This window comes from Xenopus tropicalis, chromosome 8 (assembly GCF_000004195.4).
Source record: "Xenopus tropicalis strain Nigerian chromosome 8, UCB_Xtro_10.0, whole genome shotgun sequence".
In the NCBI taxonomy this organism is placed as follows: domain Eukaryota; kingdom Metazoa; phylum Chordata; class Amphibia; order Anura; family Pipidae; genus Xenopus; species Xenopus tropicalis.
The window spans coordinates 93955768-93976907 of record NC_030684.2 but is presented as its reverse complement, the minus strand read 5'-3'; the positions used below and the strand labels follow the sequence as shown (position 1 = coordinate 93976907).

The window sequence follows — 21140 nt, the reverse complement described above, 5'->3', positions numbered from 1 at the left end:
ATATATATATATATATATATATATATATATATTTTTTTTATATATATATATATATATATATATATATATATATATACACACACACATACACCTACACATAGTAACAGAGTAAGTTAGGGTTAAAAAAAAGACACTTCCATCAAGTTCAACCTTTTATGCCTATATATATGTGCAGTAGCACATGTAGACAAAAGCCCCTATAAAGGTTTTTTTATTAATCCAACGTTTCTGTTCCATACTGGAACTTGCATGTGCCGCTGCTGTTCCTTTGCTCTTTAATCATGTAAGTCTTGTGAGTGCCGTCATCTTGTACATTTGTAAATTGCTATTTTGCACTGGCACCCAGGTTGTAACCCCTATTGAATGGTGTGCTACTCTTGCTTGGACTTTATATATACATATTTATATCTTCCATAACCTCGCTTGCTAAAAAGCCATCCAACCCCTCTTTGAAGCTATCTAATGTATCAGTCAGTACGACTGATTCAGGGAAAGAATTCCACAACTTTACAGCTCTCACTGTAAAAAACTCTTTCTAAATATTTAGAAGGAGTCTCCTTTCTTCTAACTGGAATGGGCTCCCTCGTGTCTGCTGGAAGGACCTACTGGTAAATAAAGCATTAAAGAGGTTATTATATGATCCCCTTATATATTTATACATAGTTATCAAATCACCCCTTAAGCACCTCTTCTCCAGCGTAAACAGACCCAACCTAGTCAGTCTTTCATCATAACTAAAATATTCCATTCCCTTTACCAGCTTAGTTGCCCTTCTCTGGACCCTCTCTAACTCAATAATATCTCGTTTGAGCACTGGGGCCAAAAACTACATGGCATATTCTAGATGAGCACTTATCAGGTCTCTGTAAAGTAGAAGAATGACCCCCTCATCCCATGACTCTATGCCCCTTTTAATACAGCTCAAAACTCCGTTTGCCCTTGCAGCTGCTGCCTGGCATTGCTTGCTACAGCCAAGTTTATTATCTACAAGGACTCCAAGGTCCTTCTCCATTATGGATTTGCCTAGTGCCTTAATTGGGCTGCAGAGTTTTGTGTCATCTGCAAACACTGATACATTACTTATAATACCCTTCCCTAAGTCATTAATGAACAAGTTAAATAAAAAATGGACCCAATGCAGAACCCTGAGGGACCCCATAAAGAACCTTAATGTGTGACTTGTCCTTCATAAAGCCATGCTGATTATTGCCTATAATGCCATTCTCCAGTACATAATTGTGAATGTAATCCCTTAAAAAGCCTTTGAGTAACTTGCCCACTATGGATGTCAAACAATCCCTTTTTAAATATAGGGTTTACTAGAGATTACCAACATGCAATGCATTCCTTGTTAGAGCTTGTTTACATTTTAAAACCCCAATTAAATATATCAAGCACAAGTACCCACCCAGCAGTTTGGACTGACATTTTTATTTTAATAGCTTAAAAAAATCAGTTTCACTCCAGTAAAACAGCACTACCTGCATGCCAACATTACAAAATGATTTCAAAAGAACTGGTCAGCTGATTACTGCAGCATGGTGGTTCAATGAGTAGCATTCTGCCTTGCAGTGCTGGGGTCCTGGCCTGGACCCTATCTGCAAGAAGTTTGTATGTTCTCCCCGTGTCTGTGTGGTTTTCCTCCCAAACTCCAAAAACATACAGGCAAGCTAATTGGCTCATGACTAAATTTCCCATAGTGTGTGTGTGAATGAGATAGTGACCTTAGATTGTAAGCTCCTCTGTGGCAGGGACTGATATGAATAATCTCTGTAACACACTGTCAGTGCTATATAAAGAACAGAAAATAATTATTTTAATGCATGCATTACATTAGCACACCAATATACAGATATGTTCTCTTACACAGCATTGAATAAAATATATAATCATGATTGTGGATATTGATAAATCTACTCTTGAGGTAACCCATCACAAGTTACAAGTAACATAAAATGATGATATACTTATTATAGAAAATATACAGTATTATCAGATGTTAAAGCCTTTAAAATGAAACCAACATATTTTTTTTAATATACCTGTTCTGTTGGAAAGCTTAAATGACACTATTTTGTCAGGAATATTGCAAACATTTCTCACTGAAGCAATACAGCTGTAATTGGCATAATCCTGAGGCCGAAGATTTTTGAGCTTTAAAATCTTTGTTTCACCCTATAAAAATAGAAAAAGGTCTGTTAAAAAACATCAGAAAGCTTTTTTTTTTTTACAATAAACATGTAGTTAAAAAACTAAAAATAATTTTGGTTACAGTAATGTATGTGTTTTGTTGGTCAATCAGTTTACAGAACTATCATAGCTGCTATACACTGCAGTATCAATTTGCAACAACAGAAGAACCATAGATAAAATGGGTCTGTCATAATAAGCTCTTCTATAACCCATATTGCTAAACTACGGTAAGCTGAAGTGTCCTTGATGTAACTTTTTTTTTTCTCGGTTTGCTTCTATCTAGTCAATGAAAATTTCTATTTTTTGTATCAAATAATTAGTCCTCTTCTATATAGACATTATATTGGCAAATGCAGTATTTGCAGCAGAGATTGATGAGTTATTCTTGCAAGACTTTGCATTGCAGGCAAAATTTGCAGTAGCACTCGATTTGGTTGTTAAGTTTATGCTTATGGTCCATCCACTAACCAGTAACCCACTATAACATTTGCATACGTAGCTTAACCTTTACAGATAAAGAAAAAGAAATGGTTTTATTTTACGTCAAAATTTAAAGACACGATTTATTAAGAACAATTTAATTTATTATTTTCACATTAATAAGCTGTTAAACCATGTGAGCAGAGAGAATGGTATTTAGAATTATATCTTGGTATGCTAAATCACTTATGGTATTATAAATATCTAGGTTATTATAGGAATAATATTTTGTTTACATTCTGCAGATACTGAAACCTGTCACCTAGAAACTCCAAATTAGGGGTAGTGTAATAAATTTACCGGTGCGGCGGGGAAGCCCGCCGCGCCGCTCGTCTTGCCGGCCTGCTGCTAGTGCGCGCGCCGCGCGCCTTCATCCTATTTAAAGGCGCAGGCGCACTGAAGGATGGCGTCATGACGCATGGCGTATGACATCAGCGCGCAATGGCGCCAAATTTGAATTATTTAAAGGGCCTTTCTTTTGCTACTCATTGCCCGTGATAGGTTTATTCCTGGTGCCTGTATTTGTGCTTAAAGCTTTTGTTTGTTCCTGTTTTTGACCCTGCCTGGCTTTGACGATTCTGATTATCTGTATCCTGATCTGTGCCTGTCTTTGACTACTGTTTCCGCCTCATCCTTCTGATTGATTACCCGGTTTGACCCTTTGCCTGCCTGACGATCCTAGTTATCTGCCCGCCTCGACCCAGCCTGTCTGACCACGTATTTGCCCACTCCTATCTGTACCGTGACCATTGGCCTTAAGACTTTTTACAGTCGTGCCCCATTGCTAGCCAGAACTCCTGCTCTGCGCCCCCGCCGCACCGGTAAATTTATTACAGGTAGGCTATCCCCCATAGACTCCATTTTAATAAAATCATTTATGTTTTTAAAAATGATTTCCTTCTATCCTGCAATAATAAAACAGTACTTTGTACTTAATCCCAACTGTGACATACCTGTAATTAATCATCATTGGATGCAAAATAATCCTATTTGGTTTAATTAATGTTTAAATTATTTTTTCTGTAGAGGTACAGTAATCGAAATTAAGGAAAGACCTCTCATCCGGAAAAACCCAGGTATGGCGCATTCTGGATAATAGCTTCCATACCTGTATTTTAATGATTAAAGAATAATTTATCTCGTGTTGCTTGTCCTGGTGGAGGTAAATACTTCAGGAATAGTGATGAGTGAATTTTTTCGCCAGGCATGAATTTGCTGCAAAATTGCAGCATTGGCAAATTTTTCCACAAAACTGTCACAAAAATTCACCACAACAAATATATGCCAGGTGAGGACAAAGGTGATTGTGTCAAACAAGTTTTGTGGTAGCTGCATTTCACAAATTTTTCCGCAAATTTCTGGCACACGTTAGGGTGAAGACACACAGAGCTACTAAACACTAGAAAATACCCTGCCATAGACAATACTGAGAATTCCCTCTGCTAAAACACATGTAGAGACAATTATCAGTAAATGATCAGCATTGTCTATTTTAGTAGCTGCTACTAAACTGCTGCTACAAGTAGCTCCGTGTGTTCTTCACCCTTAAAGTTAGTGAAATGTTTGAGACAGAAGGTGGAGTTGGAAGGAAGCTACCATAAACCGAGCATGCTAATGCTATTCCAGGCCTGCTAAATATATGGTTAAATTGTGTTTTATTGGTGCCTTGTTGTTTGGTTAATTTGATACAAACTTAGGCTTTAGCTGGCCAAACATTTTAGTAAATATGTCAAATATGTCAAACAGAAAATAAATTGAAGTCTTCTGTAGGCAACAAACTGCACCCTCAACCCCTAGTTTAAGAACTTTGTAATGAATAGAGGTTTTGTTATAATACTTGAAATGAGTAAAATTGAAAATACAATGGAAAATATTTATTTTAATTTGTAAGAGACATCTGCTTTTCCATTGTTAAAATGACTATGTAATTGGCTATTATATACATAATAAAAACATCTAGTAAGCTGCCCAATGAAAACCAGCTAACCATGACTTTTATTTGATGTTTATTTATGAGCATGTGTTTTCTAAGTTGTCTCCAAAGTAAATGTTTAGACATTAAACACATTTAAAAAAAACACTTTTCATGTTTATTTTAATTCCTTTTAATAGAAAGTGGGAGTGGCAAATAAACACTGCATAGAATTGCTTTATTGACAAGGTTGTTCAGCTATACTTGGAAGGCCTACTGTGGATCAAACAAAAAAAAATTCTTGGCAACAACCAATGAAATAAGTATAGAGAGCAGCTTACTAGATTCCATGACTTTTTGTACAATTTAGCAAAAATCATTTAAAAGTCTAAATATAATACTGTACTGTATATTACTTATATACATGTTAGGAAGTCCCTGGTTTAGGACCTGGTGTGTGCTAGCTGCTGCTCCTCTAAGTTGAGCCGAAGGAGGCAGTGTGGTTGGGGCTTGGCAGGTTATTTTATGTGACTGATTTTCCTGTCTGTATTTCCTGGTCCACACCCTCAAACCAGCTGCAGGCAGAAGTCTAATAAAAGGGCTATTTAAGCCAGTTACCCGTGCTGAATCATTCCACTTATTGAACTGCGTTGGCAATGCCACCTGTTTTGTGTTTGTGTTTGTGCTCCTATTTCTGATCGTGTTACCTGATTCCTGTGAGTATTTTAACCCTGGTTTTGAACCTTGGCCTGATATTTGACTCATATTCTGTCTGTCCTGACCTTTGGTATATTCGCAAAGCTGTGATTTTGATTTCTGCATGTCCAGAACTTGAACTTTGGCCAAATCCCAAATCCTTTGTGAAAGATTCGGCCGAATACCAAAATTTTTCAAACTATTATTTTATGGTGGAAACAACTGGTAAAAACAATTGGTGCAGTTAAAACATATTGTTTATTTAGATAACAAGCTCTCAAAAAAAGCCTTTCACATTTTGTGTCTAAGAGCAGGGGCACTTAATCAAAGGTGAAAACGTTTTTTTAAACAACAGGGTATTTAAAGGTAAAACTACCAATCACCATACATAATTAGTTATACAATCACATAACCCGATTGATCCACCAGTCAAAAAGGGTTTTACAAAGAAGTAATAGAGGCATGCTAAACATATGTCCATACATATATACTTGTAGTTTGAGACTTGTTAGTGTTTTCAGAACAATTAAAAATGTAATTGAAAGGTGAAAAGGAAAAAACATATATATTATATATATATATATATATATATATATATATATATTTAGTGATGAGCAAATCTGTCCCATTTTACTTTGCTAAAAAAATTGTGCAACTCCTAAAAAATTTGCAAAACTATGAGAAATTTGCAAAATATGCAAAACAATTTTTTTATGCAAGCGACAATTTTTCTTATATGAGTAACAAATTTTTTTACATGCATGACAATTTTTTTGCAGATAATTTTTATGTGTGAAACTTTTTTTCTCACTCCAAGAGTTTTGTTTTTCTTACTCCTATTGCACAACTTTTTTTTTTTTTACACACAAATTTTTGGTCACAGCAGATTGTCGATGCAGAAAATTAGCCCATGGCAAAATGCAGAATTTTACTGTGAATTCATACCTGGTGAACAAATTTGCTCATTGCTATATATTTTCCAAGACTTCCAAATAACTTATTTGTTGTTCTGTTATTTAACATGTGAAGCTGTTTCTTTTTTTTGGTGTTTTTTGGGGATTACTCCTTCCATAAAGAACCAGACATTCTTTGAGTGAACCATAAGAAATAGCCTAATTAGAGGGAACGTTTAAAGGTAATTCTATATAATTTCTAAATATACATTATACTTTCATTAATTCCCTTTCTTCAGAGCATTATCAAACCTTCTGATATGTTTCTTTGAAAGATGCTTCGCTCTTGATCTTTGGTGACTCCTGTAATGGTTTTCTATAATATCATAGCTCTATCTTTTGTCTGTTCCATGCTATCCATTTTGTGGTCTTTCAGATGTGATGCATTTATCTGACAGTCTGTTTTTTGGGTCATTTCCTGCCTGTGTGTTGTATGAAAAATGGTACTGAAATAAGTAAACAAAGCAAAAAAAAAAAAATCTCAGCTTTCTATTTTAAACAGTCCTAAAGAAATGAATTTCGGTGTGGAAAAATGTATTGTACATTAAAAGGCTAGGTTATGTGATTACATTTTAAAGGTTTATTGTTTTTACTAGTCATGCAAAAATAGAATGCAGTAGACTGTGCTTATTTATGATTGTTAGGTGCAACTCAGAGCTTCTTTTCTTGGCACTTAAGCCAATAAAACTTCATGCTCACAGTTAAATGTTAAGTCAAGTGCCACCAAATAATTTCAGAATTATTTTTATGTAAACAGATGAATCTATGTACTACAAGATGTAAGACAGCAACAAAATCTTTGATTGTTTTTCCACACAATGGTGGATGAAGAGGACTTGATATTATAGAAATATAGGAATACAACTGTTTAGGTGAATAAACAACTTTGAACTCAACTGTGGGCCCCTGTAGTTGAATTATCCCACTTAGCAACACATAAGGTAAAAAGCAGGTGCGGTTGTAGTGTACACCAATTAAGGCTGCAGAAAAAGTTATATACAAAGTTTGTAGTTTGGGAACCCCTCTTAATTCTTTGGAGTTTTGTTTATCATTGGCTGAGGTTTCAAAGTAGCAACTTCCTTTTAATATATAACAAGCCTTATGGAAACACTAGTATTTCAGCAGTGACATAAAGTTTATTGGATTAACAGAAAATATGCATCATAACAAAATTAGACAGGTGCAAAAATGTCAGCACCCCAACAGAGATATTACATCAATACTTAGTTGAGCCTCCTTTTGCAAATGTAACAGCCTCTAGACACCTACTATAGCCTTTAATTTGACCATTCAGCCATACAAAATCTCTCCAGTTCAGTAATATTTGATGGCTGCTGAGCATGGACAGCCTGCTTCAAATCATCCCATAGATTTTCCGTGATATTCAAGTCAGGGGACTGTGACGGCCATTCCAGAATATTGTACTTCTCAATGCCTTTGTAGATTTCCAACAATGTTTAGGGTCATTGTCTTGTTGGAATATCCAACCCCTGTGTAACATTATCCTGAAGAATTTGTTGATATTGGATTGAATTCACAGCCACACAGCATGATGGAACCTCCACCAAATTTGACAGTAGGTAGCAGGTGTTTTGCTTGGAACGCGGTGTTCTTCTTGCGCCATGCAACGTGCTTTTTGTTTTGACCAAATAACTCAATATTTTTCTCATCAGTCCAAAGCACTTTGTTCCAAAATGACGATGGCTTGTCTAAATGAGCTTTTGCAACAAGAAACTCTGTTTGTGGTGTGAGTACAGAAAGGGCTTCTTTCTCATAACCCTGTCATGCAGATGTTATTTGTGCAAATTGCGCTAAATTGTAGAACAATGTAACAAATTGTTGAACCCCTCCCTCCCCTCCCTCTTCCTTTCTGTACCCCCCCCCTCCTTTTGAAATGTAAAACAATAAAGAAAGATTTGGAAAAAAAAAAATTGTAGAACAATGTACAGATACACCATCTGCAGCAAGATCTTCTTGCAGGTCTTGGGAGGTGATCTTTGGGTTGTCTGTAACCATTCTCGCAATCCTCCGCATATGCCGCTCCTGTATTTTTCTTGGCCTGCCAGACCTGGGTTTTACAGCAGCTGTGCCTGTGTTCTTCCATTTCCTGATTACGTTCCTTACAGTTGAAACTGACAGTTTAAACCTCTGAGGTTTTTGTAGCCTTCCCCTAAACCATGATACTGAACAATCTTTTTAGATCTTTTGAGAGTTGCTTTGAGGATCCCATGCTGTCAGTCTTCAGAGGAGAATCAAACAGAAACACAACTTGCAATTGGCCACATGATTGGACACACCTGCCTATGAAGTTCAAGGATTAACAAGCTAATCCAACCAATTTGGTGTTGCCAGTAATCAGTATTGAGCAGTCACATTAGCAAAATTACAAGGGTAACCACATTTTTGCACAGCCAGTTTTTCACATTTGATTTCATTCCATACAACTAAATACTGCTTCACTAAAAATCTTTGTTCAGAAAAAACCCCAGTACTCAGATTCTCCTGGGAGATAAAAAAAAAAAAAACATACTACTGTTATCTTTTTTGTTGAAAGTGGAGTAAATTATTATGCAGGCTGAGAGGGGTTCCCAAACTTTTTCCTATGACTGTACTTCCAAAGTGGCTCTGATTTATTAACATATTTACAAAAGAGAATCACTTTTAGTTTGAAATGGTTAGCTTTAACCACTCTGCACCTGCAACTTTTTTGCATATTTTTTTGTGGGAAGAGGAACTTACAGTGGTGTGAAAAACTATTTGCCCCCTTCCTGATTTCTTATTCTTTTGCATGTTTGTCACACAAAATGTTTCTGATCATCAAACACATTTAACTATTAGTCAAAGATAACATAATTGAACACAAAATGCAGTTTTTAAATGAGGGTTTTTATTATTTAGGGAGAAAAAAAATCCAAACCTACATCGCCCTGTGTGAAAAAGTAATTGCCCCCTGAACCTAATAACTGGTTGGGCCACCCTTAGCAGCAATAACTGCAATCAAGCGTTTGCGATAACTTGCAACGAGTCTTTTACAGCGCTCTGGAGGAATTTTGGCCCACTCATCTTTGCAGAATTGTTGTAATTCAGCTTTATTTGAGGGTTTTCTAGCATGAACCGCCTTTTTAAGGTCATGCCACAACATCTCAATAGGATTCAGGTCAGGACTTTGACTAGGCCACTCCAAAGTCTTCATTTTGTTTTTCTTCAGCCATTCAGAGGTGGATTTGCTGGTGTGTTTTGGGTCATTGTCCTGCTGCAGCACCCGAAATCGCTTCAGCTTGAGTTGACGAACAGATGGCCGGACATTCTCCTTCAGGATTTTTTGGTAGACAGTAGAATTCATGGTTCCATCTATCACAGCAAGCCTTCCAGGTCCTGAAGCAGCAAAACAACCCCAGACCATCACACTACCACCACCATATTTTACTGTTGGTATGATGTTCTTTTTCTGAAATGCTGTGTTACTTTTACGCCAGATGTAACGGGACACGCACCTTCCAAAAAGTTCAACTTTTGTCTCGTCGATCCACAAGGTATTTTCCCAAAAGTCTTGGCAATCATTGAGATGTTTTTTAGCAAAATTGAGACGAGCCTTAATGTTCTTTTTGCTTAAAAGTGGTTTGCGCCTTGGAAATCTGCCATGCAGGCCGTTTTTGCCCAGTCTCTTTCTTATGGTGGAGTCGTGAACACTGACCTTAATTGAGGCAAGTGAGGCCTGCAGTTCTTTAGATGTTGTCCTGGGGTCTTTTGTGGTCTCTCAGATGAGTTGTCTCTGCGCTCTTGGGGTAATTTTGGTCGGCCGGCCACTCCTGGGAAGGTTCACCACTGTTCCATGTTTTTGCCATTTGTGGATAATGGCTCTCACTGTGGTTCGCTGGAGTCCCAAAGCTTTAGAAATGGCTTTATAACCTTTACCAGACTGATAGATCTCAATTACTTTTGTTCTCATTTGTTCCTGAATTTCTTTGGATCTTGGCATGATGTCTAGCTTTTGAGGTGCTTTTGGGCTACTTCTCTGTGTCAGGTAGCTCCTATTTAAGTGATTTCTTGATTGAAACAGGTGTGGCAGTAATCAGGCCTGGGGGTGACTACAGAAATTGATATTGAAATTGAAAATTGAAATTGATAAACCACAGTTAAGTTATTTTTTAACAAGGGGGGCAATTACTTTTTCACACAGGGCCATGTAGATTTGGAGTTTTTTTTCTCCCTTAATAACGTGAACCTTCATTTAAAAACTGCATTTTGTGTTCAATTATGTTATCTTTGACTAATAGTTAACGGTTTTTGATGAGCAGAAACATTTAAGTGTGACAAACATGCAAAAGAATAAGAAATCAGGAAGGGGGCAAATAGTTTTTCACACCACTGTATAGAAAAAAAGACAAATAAGATGCTGCGTGGAACGAAAATCATGGTCTGTTCTTGTTTTCCATTCGAACGTGCGATAGAGACATTTTTGGCCAAAGGTTTATAAAATTATTTGGATGCTCTCAAATGCTGAATTTTGTAGAATTTATAAATCATTTTGAATAATTTCTTATGTCTAATTAGAGAGGAACCATCAGATGGGCAGATTTCTGACAATTTTAGAAAGCTGTTTAATCAACAAGAGATATTTTGGCAATGTGTTTCTCTGGGCCATATGCCTTGTGTTTCTTGCTATAAATCAAGAATGCTGAAAAGAAAGTAATTTCCAGAATGTATTTTGTACATTGATTTGGCTCTCATGTTATAACATTGTTTTTAATTAGAACCCTCATTGGTGGTTATCAGCTATAAGAGTATTAATTTTTTTTGGAAACCAATGTTTTTAACTTGGTTGCATAGTTTATAAAAAGCATAGGTTTCAAATGAATTATTTCTTGGGCAAACATGGTATTTCAAGAAAAAAACAAGCCAATGTGTAGTAAAGTTTAACCTTTTTCCAATCTATTTTATACACGTTAGCTGCCAGTATAGGATAAAAATGTAAAAAAAAAAACCTACCACATTGTACAACATTTGCTAAATGTGTTACATATCCCTTCATTCATTACATTGTCCCATAACTATATTTATTTCCTATGAAATGATTGATTTGATGTTTTGTTGATATCAAATATAGTGACTTTTATTTACAGAACCAATAATGACCTTTTCCCAATTTGCTGCTGAATCTAATATATTCTAAGTGTTATTTCCTAAGCAAAGTATTCTCTTAGAATAGAAGCCATAGTAGACCCTATATTGCAGGGTGTTCATATAAAGTATTTAAAAATCTTTTTTTTTATCTCCAGGCAAGGCTATGTTATTTTTAAAGGACATGTAAACCCCCACAAAAAACTTAATCTGGGAACAGCCTCTTTGAAATCTTTAAACACCTGCCACTCCGGTTGTTCAAAGGTTAATAGGAAGGCTGCAGCATCCCCTTAATCACTGAGGATTAGTGATGAGTGAATCTGTCCCTTTTTGGCTTCGCTGAAAAATTTGCGAATCTTTCAAAAGATTTGCTAAACAGTGAAAATGTTGTGCGTCAAAAAAAAATTGTCACCCGTGACTATTCTTTTGACACACGGCTATTATTTTGTCGCCGCGACTACTGTATTTTTTTGGCACATGACTATTTTGATGCAGTCGACAATTCTTTTAACGCGGGCGACAATTTATGGACATGCAGCAAATTTTTCATACGATTCGCGAAACAATCCGCCAATGGCGAAACACGGAAATTAGCAGCAAATCCATGCCTGGCGAAACATCTCGCTCATCACTACTGAGCCCCTTTCCTCCTGTATTTAATTTGGCTATTGGCTATTGAGCATGCTCATTCCCACATTAGGCAGTGAATCTTCTCAGCTCAGAATACTAAACATGTCCTCCAGTCTATCAGGCAATGAAGAGATGGCATTGCTGGTTCCCATAGAAACTCTGCTATAGCTGTCTGCTCCTATTTTTTTTTTTTCTAACCTCCTCTCCTGAGCTTAGCATAATCATTTCAATGCTCAATCCAAGCAGGACTTTTAATAAAGGTAAGTTGTACCTGGGTAAGCCTGCATTCTTAATAACATTAGCTTTCCACTGATGGATCTTTGCAAACATGTGCTATTTAGAAACGTAAATGTCACTGATGATGTCAGAGGGAAAATGGCCGCTGGGTAAAAGCTGCTATTTGTTTTAGGAAAATGTGATGTTGCTGGTGAATGGAGGGGTTATATGAAGTACAAATTACACCATTTAGGCGAGGGGAGATGTGCCCAACTTATTTACATGGTAGGAAAAAGTAAGGCTTATATGACCTGTAAATTAGACTATTTTTGTGGGTGGGTGGCAGGTGAAGGCAACTCGGGGAGATTAGTCGCCCGCGAACAGGGAGATTTGTCGTGGGTGACTAATCTCCCCATGTGCCAGAGCCCTTACCCCAATCAATAATTAGATGATAGGATTTAAGGCTAATTACTGATTACAGATGGTGACAGCATTTTGTCACCATGTCTAGTTATAACATTTATACATAATCTTCTTTCCCATCTGAAATTGTCAGTGCATTACATTTATCATAGTGTCAAGTAAACCAATGGATTGCAAAATAACTTAAATAAATAAATCTAAATTGTTCATTTTGTGATAAAATATTTAATAGATAGATGAGAATCTTTATTTTTTAGCTTTCCATTGCTGAAATGATGCCTGAGGTTACATTATGCAAGCTATTCACAAGCCATCTCCAGGAGGTGCATGATACAGTACCTTGCTCTTGCAAGGCCCCGAATGATTGTTATTTACTGTTTTTTGTCAGGGTTTTTGCATTGCTTAATAACACATTTTATTTCAGCATATAAGAACGGAATCCAAGATGACAGACTCAAATGATAGCAATAAAAGAGCTAAATAAGAAAAACATGAGTACATTCTCAAAAGTAAGTGGAATCTAAAAATGAAAGAACACAGGATATTTCATTTAATTATTTTGTGCTCTGCTTCAAGTAAATTGTTATAAAATTGTAAAAACTCTTTCATTGGTAAAAAAAGAACTTCAGTTCACTGTATAGCATTTTAACTGTTGGTGCTCCTGTAAAGTCCCCTCTGTCCCCACTCAGAACACAACATAAGACAAGATATGTGTTCCCAAAGACTGCCCTGCTCCCCCATACTTCACCACCTAAAGTAGAACTGCATAGTTAGAGGTCACCAAGTTTGGCTGTATCATTTCTAGTGTCTGTGTCCCTGTCACTAATCACCAACCAGTGGCTTGAGCAAAGAAAACCACAATGTGATATACTATGCATACTCTTGCTTGGTGAGCTCATTTATGAGGTCTTTTTTAGTAGCCCTAATGGTACAGATCATGAGGGGTCACAGGGTTCCATATGGGGCACCAACAGTTAAAATGACTTGCAGAGGGATACGTTCTCCTTTAAAGGGCAAGTGCAAGACTACTCTTCACCACAACATGCTATAAATATTGTGAGCTATTCTATCTGAAACCAGTTTTACATTACTACAGTATTTTTAGATCTCAAAAGGAAACTAGTAGAAACCTAGCAAAGTAGATAACCCGGTTCTTAAGTTTTAAAGAATGCAATGTTATCAGGAATGAAAATCTTCTCTGTTGCAATAAAGTTAAATATTTTATAAAGTAAAATTTAACAATTTAACAACAAAACACTCTGTATTAGAATCTCCCCCACCACCCAAAATACTGCACATACACTGCCAAAAAGTGTAACCAACTTCTTATCTCTAGTTAAGCACCCCTCTAAGCACTTTTACTTGGAGATAGTGGTCTGTGTGGCACATATAGCAAGAAAAGGGAAAGTTGTGCTAACCAAGGGTGCAATGAGGCTGTGACCACAAAATGTACACTCACACATTATCAATATATATATATTTTATATATATATATATATATATATATATATATATATATATATATATATATATATAAAATATATATATATTGATAATGTGTGAGTGTACATTTTGTGGTCACAGCCTATATTGTCAAATACTAGGGTTGAATATGATAAATGATTATGATTTTTCAACTAAGGTTTATTGTAACAAAATATTTTGAGAAGCAATAGTTACATAAATCCCAGTACATCACTAAATGGACTGCTCAGTAATTCATTACAACTGAAAGACTTTTAAGATTTCATAATTAAACTGCAAAGTCATAAAGGAAGTTCAGTTTGAAAATCATAATAAAACATCTTAAGTTCTAAAATGTATACCACTAAATTAATTATTGCAGCACACAATTTCATATTTTACAGAAAAAATTCTACTGAGTCAATATCCTTTCTGGTGATCCAATTTAGCACTAGAATGTTAGGGGAGATTTATCCAACCTGGCTGGGTTGGATCATTGATGATGAGCGAATTTTTTCGCCAGGCATGGATTTGCAGCAAATTTCCACATTTCACTATTAGCAAATTGTTTCATGAAACTTATGTGAAAATTTTCCACAAAAAATTTTGTTGTGTGTCCAAAAAACGTTGCAGTCCGATCAAATTGGGCATTGTCATGTCAAAATAGGTGCAGTCGCATCAAATCAGCAACGGTTGTGTCAAATATGTGCGGTTGTGGCAAAATAGGTGAGGTTGCATCAGAAAAAGATGCGCACAACAAAAAAAGTCACATGACAAACGTGTTTCACTGAATTTCCTCCGTTTCGAGAATTTTTTCTTGCGTTTCACACATTTTTCAGCAAAGCAAAATGGGACAGATTCACTCATCAGTAGCGATCACTTTTTCTTTCATAAAAAAACCTTGCATGCAAGCGAAAATTACATTTTCAATTCATTTCAATGAATAAAGTTGTTAGAGACAATTCCCAGTGACTTGTATGCACCAGCTTTTACTTGCAGAGTTCCTTTTGGTGACTTTTTGCTTGTTTCTTCATTGCTAAAATTACATCTGTTTGAGGTTTTAGAAAATATTCTCCAGTGTATTCATGTTTTTTTGCGGTGTTCTTTTTTTATTCAAATTGAATTTCTAATTTTGAAAATCAGCCCCCTAGTGTAGCTACTAGCCACCAAGCAATTTTAAAAAATACATGTTTTACAAAATAATCAATTCACCTAATTTAACTTGTATTAATTTTATTGTATGTTATTACCATTTACTTTTCTTTTTATAACATGCATTATCATTATATATAGCTAACAGTCATTCAACAATATACAAAGAAGCTAAAAGGGGAGAGGAGGTCTTCTCACACCCAAGAATTATATTTGACATAAAAGTACTTCCTTCACATCTTTATATGGCTAAATGAACCTTCCAATTAAAATCTGACATTTATTTATAACAAATCGTCCCATGTCATCAATTTCATTTGAGAAGCATTGAAGGTTCTATTTTATCTTCTAAATAATTTATCTTTATGCTCCATATGTCACAGTAGAATTTACTTAATAATATTTTATTACTGCAGTTTTTCCTTCATTGTAATCCCCTTACATGTCTCAAGCCATTTCTAAAGGGCATATGCCACAAGGGACCATTTCCAGCATGTTGCTTCCTGTGTGCCTTGCAGCTTAGCAGCAAAATGCTTGGCATTTACCCACCAGTGCACAATTAGACAATTATCATTCAGGAACATGGCAACATTCACGTTTTACATGTCAAGCTGGAAATGTTGTGGGCAACAGAGAATCACCTTGTATTCCAATGTGGTAAGGGTTGGGGTGGACAAAAGATTTCTTTATACAGTGTTGGACTGGCCCACCAGGATACCAGGAAAACTCCCGGTGGGCCCAGGTGTCAGTGGGCCCTCCTGCTTCTAACCATTTGGCCTGTTTCATGGTCATTCCCTATTTCTGAATGAGAACAAAGAGGAGAAATAGATGGAAGAATAGATACTAACATTTAAATAAAAGAGACTAGGAGAATAGAGAGGTTGTGTGAGGAAAGGAGGAAAAATAGTTTGGAAAGCGGGCCTAGGGTCTATGGTTTTCTGGTGGGCCCCTGGGGTCCCAGTCCGACACTGACTATATATACTGTATATATAGTAGATAGTTAATCTACCTATATATTGGAAACTCTGGGTGCAAAAGAACCACACAAGTCCTGCACACCATATATATACAGTATAGCCAGAAAATGTATCTGGGGACTTGCTTCTAACAGTTGTTTTTCAGTTCACTGGCCCTCACTGGGACTATTTAGTAGAGGGTGATTAGATTTACTTTTAAAATCTTTTTAATTCCAGAAGGTCATACTCTATATACTATTTATACACTTTGCCTTTTAGGGGTCTGCTTTTAATGCTGTATTAATCCTTAATTATATCATCATTACTGGTCAAATATAAAATATTCTGATTTAATCACCACGTTAAAGGATAGTGACACATTTTTATATTCTAACAGGAATATGTCAATATGCCTATAAAAACCATCCCAGTGCTAATGCTTATTTTCCAGGGTGCCTCCTAAATTTCTTACCAACTCCTGGTGACTGACCTGGATGGGTCACTGACACAGCTTTAAGCAGTGTGGTCTAAAGAGTGATATCAGGCTTAGTGGTACTAACCATCTGGAGGACAAATGAAAACAGTGCTGTACACTATTGAAACTTTGTCCTGTCCCCAAACCTAACATCACTCCTAATACCCTTGCTAGAAGCTGTGTTAGTGACTAGTGATGAGCAAAGTTTTTGCAAGGCATGGATTTGCAGTGAAACTCCGCATTTCACCATCAGCAATTTTTTTTGCTAAATGGCCGAAAAATGTCACTGTGCAAAGTGAAACAGGACAGATTCACTCGTTACTATTAGTGACATAAAGCAGGTCTGTAACTGAAGGGTGGTAAAAGCAGTGTTCACCTAAATATTACTTTTAAAAAAAAATGACATAAGCAGGAAGATCATTACTTTGCCAACTTATAAGTTTCTATATTTTTTCAGTTGTTTGTATTTGTGATGTTATTTTGCAGTTACAGTATATAACATGGGTTATACTTGCCTGTATAAAGTTCTTAGGCTACCTAGATATGTTACACAGTACAACCAAAAACCTCATATATAACAAATTCTAAGATCTTCAACAATCATGATTTCACTTTAGATCATAGTGACAAAAATTACAAATGCCCTATAACTATATGATATATTGTGTATTAAAGTTTATGCTATATTAACATGATTCAGTGTTAATAGAAATCCTTGCGGGTGAGAAACCTTCAGATTACTAGCAAGTGGCTTAATCATAATCACTACCATAACAATGTGATATTTGATCTACTGTTTCTTTATTTCAACTAGATATGTTCTATCATAGGTCTTGTGTTTCAATGTGATGGAAACATCCTTTATATTTAAATATAAACTCTGTGCCAGACACAGTTTGATACATTTTTATGCAATTTGTCAATTCTTTGTAGTTTAGAACAAACAAAGCAATGCAAAAAATATTAAAAGCACTGCCTGCTCCCAAAACGTGCACACCTGCCTAACAGCTTTATAATCTCCCAAGGATCATCTTCAAGTAAATAGACTGCAGAAAACATAGGTCAGTACAGAAACACACTTATGTTTTCTTCCATCGATTTACCCAAAGACAATCCTTGATGGATCATAAATCAGTCCATTAGTACTTTATAAATCATGAATTTCTGGTTTACATTTTATTTAACAATTTCAACAGGGTAAAAGTCTAATTTTTTAACCAACATTTAGAGGAAGCTAGTAAAAAGAATTTTAGTCAGAATAAATGGTTAACACTGCAGACAACATATGGCTTGGTTTGTATAAATATAAGTAGGAACATTCTATATTTAGTGATTTGTTGATGTTTACTTTATGTGGATAAACTATATTGGATATTCAATGCAGAAAACATATAACAGGATATCTGTGTGTGTGATTTTTATGATAATTGCTTTACTTTTGACCTTTAGACATTCACGTGTTATTAAACATGAGCTGCTGCTCTGTGGGGAAGTTAAAGCTCCTGAGTATTCTGCTAGTTTAATTGTGACAAAAATGTACATTTAATAGAAAAGGGAAATTATTTACTCAGATTTAATCTTTGCTTTGGGAGTCTACGGTCACTGCCTCCAGGCATTAAGAAGGTAATTCTTATCTTGCTGGACTAGAGGTATATGGGATATTACACAACACCTGTGGGTGGCTCTTGTGTCTGTAACAAAGGTAATATGCCCATGTTAATTGGAAATATTAATTCTATGCATCCTGGTTTCTAGTTAGTGTTGCTTAATTGCTTAATTCAGCAATTCTTGGTATAATAAATGGGCACTGGTTAGTAAACTGCCATTTTTTGTGTTTTCTCCTTTTTCTCTTGTTTCATTTTTAATATGCCCCAAGACAGCACAGTTTCTCTGTTAGTTTAGTGAATGGTCTATCATTTCATCAAATGAAAATATGATTTGAACAATTCAGTTCAATGGTTTAAATTGCTATCTAGAAATAGTCTAAGAGGACTTCAGGGCAACACCTTTATCAAAATATATGACAGACATTACACTGAAATAGAAAAACTGGTCCATCTGCACGAACATAGACAGGCAGATAATAGGGTTGAGCAGAGATAAAGATTTTGATAAAGATTTTCTGCAAAACGTTTTTTTAATTGAATTTTATTTTTGTAAATTTGCACAAGAATTGTGCTTTGTGTTTTGTTTTGCTGAAAAAAAATGTGTTTTTTAGTGCAGAGAATAATGCAAGAATAAAGCCCACTGACTATATTGCATTTGGCATGAGAAAAAAACACAAGGAAAAAATCCCTATTGACTTCAATGCATTTCGAGTGAGAAAAAGCAGCCACACTCTTCAATGCATTTGGCAAAATTTCGCCATTTGGCAAAATTTCCTGCAGTTTCGCAATTTTTTTGAAAAACAGGGCAGCTTTGCTTATCACTAATAGATAATATTCTAATATTGTTTGCAAAACATATCAATCACAAATCCAGATGAACAAAATGCAATCTGAAATACCATATATCCTATTTCCATTCTGATTGAGAAAAAAAGTTACTATTTTGGACCTAGTTTGGGTACATAGTCAACACCTGATAATATGAGATTTTTACACACACACAAAATGAAATTGCAGTTGATAATATATCATTCCAGCATTTCACTCATAACTGATTAAAAATTTAAATGTATCCTAGCAATATCTTTCATGTATTCAGCTAGCAGTGAAAGTCTAATAATGGAGAGAACAGGAAAAGGATAAAAATAAGAACAAAATGAGTCTGTTTAATTGTTGGCTGTCTAAACAATACTAGTTATACTAAAATACATATGGAGAAAAGTAATACATGTTTTCATTTTTTCTGTTTCTGATTTTTATGGTCCCTAATAAAATTAAATCATATATCAGTTTTCACTGAATGTTGATCAAAATGGTAATAGTATGAATTGAGAGCACAACAACCACTTTGGTTTGTGTACAAGGAAACTAGACCCTTTACTTGGAGTCTCCAGAAACTCAGTAAACAAGAACCTTGCAGAACTGCAAAAAAAAAAAAAAAAATACTAATTCCTCAGGTCATGAAGAAGCAGTATTTTGTGGCACCTGGCACCAATCAGCTAAAGTATTTATTTGTGTAACCAGTCAATCAAAGATTTGAACAATATAGAGCTGTGTCATATTTGTTTATTTTGCTAATTTAATTTGCAAACCCAACATTAATATTATGGTGTTAATATTACCGTAATTATATGAAGCCAATTTGTTTGTGTCTTGGTCTCATCAAAAATGATCTGTGCCCTTTAGTTATTTTTTTTCTGCAAATCCACAGTTCAAGTTTTAAAACAAGCAGTTATTTTATATTTAATGGTATATACAAACTGTGTTTTGAGAAGAATGTTATCATGTAATGGAAAACATTGTTTTTAGATTCTCCACTGGCCTTTTAATTTGTTTAAATTTCAATATAAAGTAAAGCTTTTATTTAATTTCTGGTAGTTTTGTCCATTTTGCAATGTACAATGATTTTGTTTGTTCTCTTTTCTGTCATATTTATACATTTGCGGTTATTACTGCTAAAGAACTCCCAGCAACTACTGCAAACAAGGGTTCTCATTAACTAATGCTGCAAACATTGGCTTCCATCACCTGCTAACTTTCCCTGAAGATTAGATTAAGAATGCAGAAAATAATACTGGACAAACACAATAGGTAAAATAGCAATTGTTACCTTAATTCCTACCTGGGTGAAGAATGGCTCATATATTTCTACCCCTTTATCAGAACCCTGAAGCAGTATCTCTTCACCACGTTTCCAGCTGTATCGAACTGGTGGGTTAGAGTTAGCAATACATCGTAAGAAAACAGTCCTTTCATAGTAAAATTGTTCTTTTGCTTCCCCAATACTTTGATGGACAGTCACAATGGGATCATCTAGATCTGAAAAAGACCAGAACAAGAACAAAATTATAGAATATCTGACAAACTGCACTGTTTGCACAGTCTCATTATTAGAATGCTGTCTTGCTGATACATACAGTAAAACTCCTTGTGGAATGGCGTTTGATTAAAAAAAAAAAATATGTCACAAGTCATTTTCTGGTTGAAAAGTAGAACTTTGGGACAGTTTCAGCATTTTATATACACATTTCTAATTGGCTGTCAAGGTAACTGGAGGTTATATTGTAAAAAAGTATTTTATATACAGTTAGTTGTTATATATATACCTGTAATTTTTGTGATGTATGGAGTGGGATCATTGTAATGTAGGACTATAGATAGGGATTGAAACAAAAAATAAAACTATTTAAAACTGAAAAACCAGGAACTGACAAATGTATCTACAACTGTTAAGATAACATGGCAGTTTACAAGTAAAATTGAACTTTTTGCTGTAAAATACCCACTGCCATTGTAATAGAAAAAAAGAATACATTTAGGGGCAGGTTTACTAATCCTCAGTATTTTTCTCTAATTAATATC

General features: G+C 35.4%; 1 protein-coding gene across 2 annotated transcripts in view; it reads right to left on the bottom strand.

The window, feature by feature from the left end:
- Positions 1-21140, bottom strand: part of mdga2 (MAM domain containing glycosylphosphatidylinositol anchor 2) — a 380573-nt gene that overhangs the window by 122840 nt on the left and 236593 nt on the right. The window contains exons 4-5 of one of the 2 annotated variants that reach the window (XM_031891457.1): positions 20389-20597; positions 2043-2175 (exon numbers count right to left, since the gene is read on the bottom strand). In XM_031891457.1, coding sequence (XP_031747317.1) covers positions 2043-2175; positions 20389-20597 — 342 coding nt within the window. The remainder of the gene's footprint in view (positions 1-2042; positions 2176-20388; positions 20598-21140) is intronic. The other variant, XM_031891458.1, reaches the window with a different exon arrangement.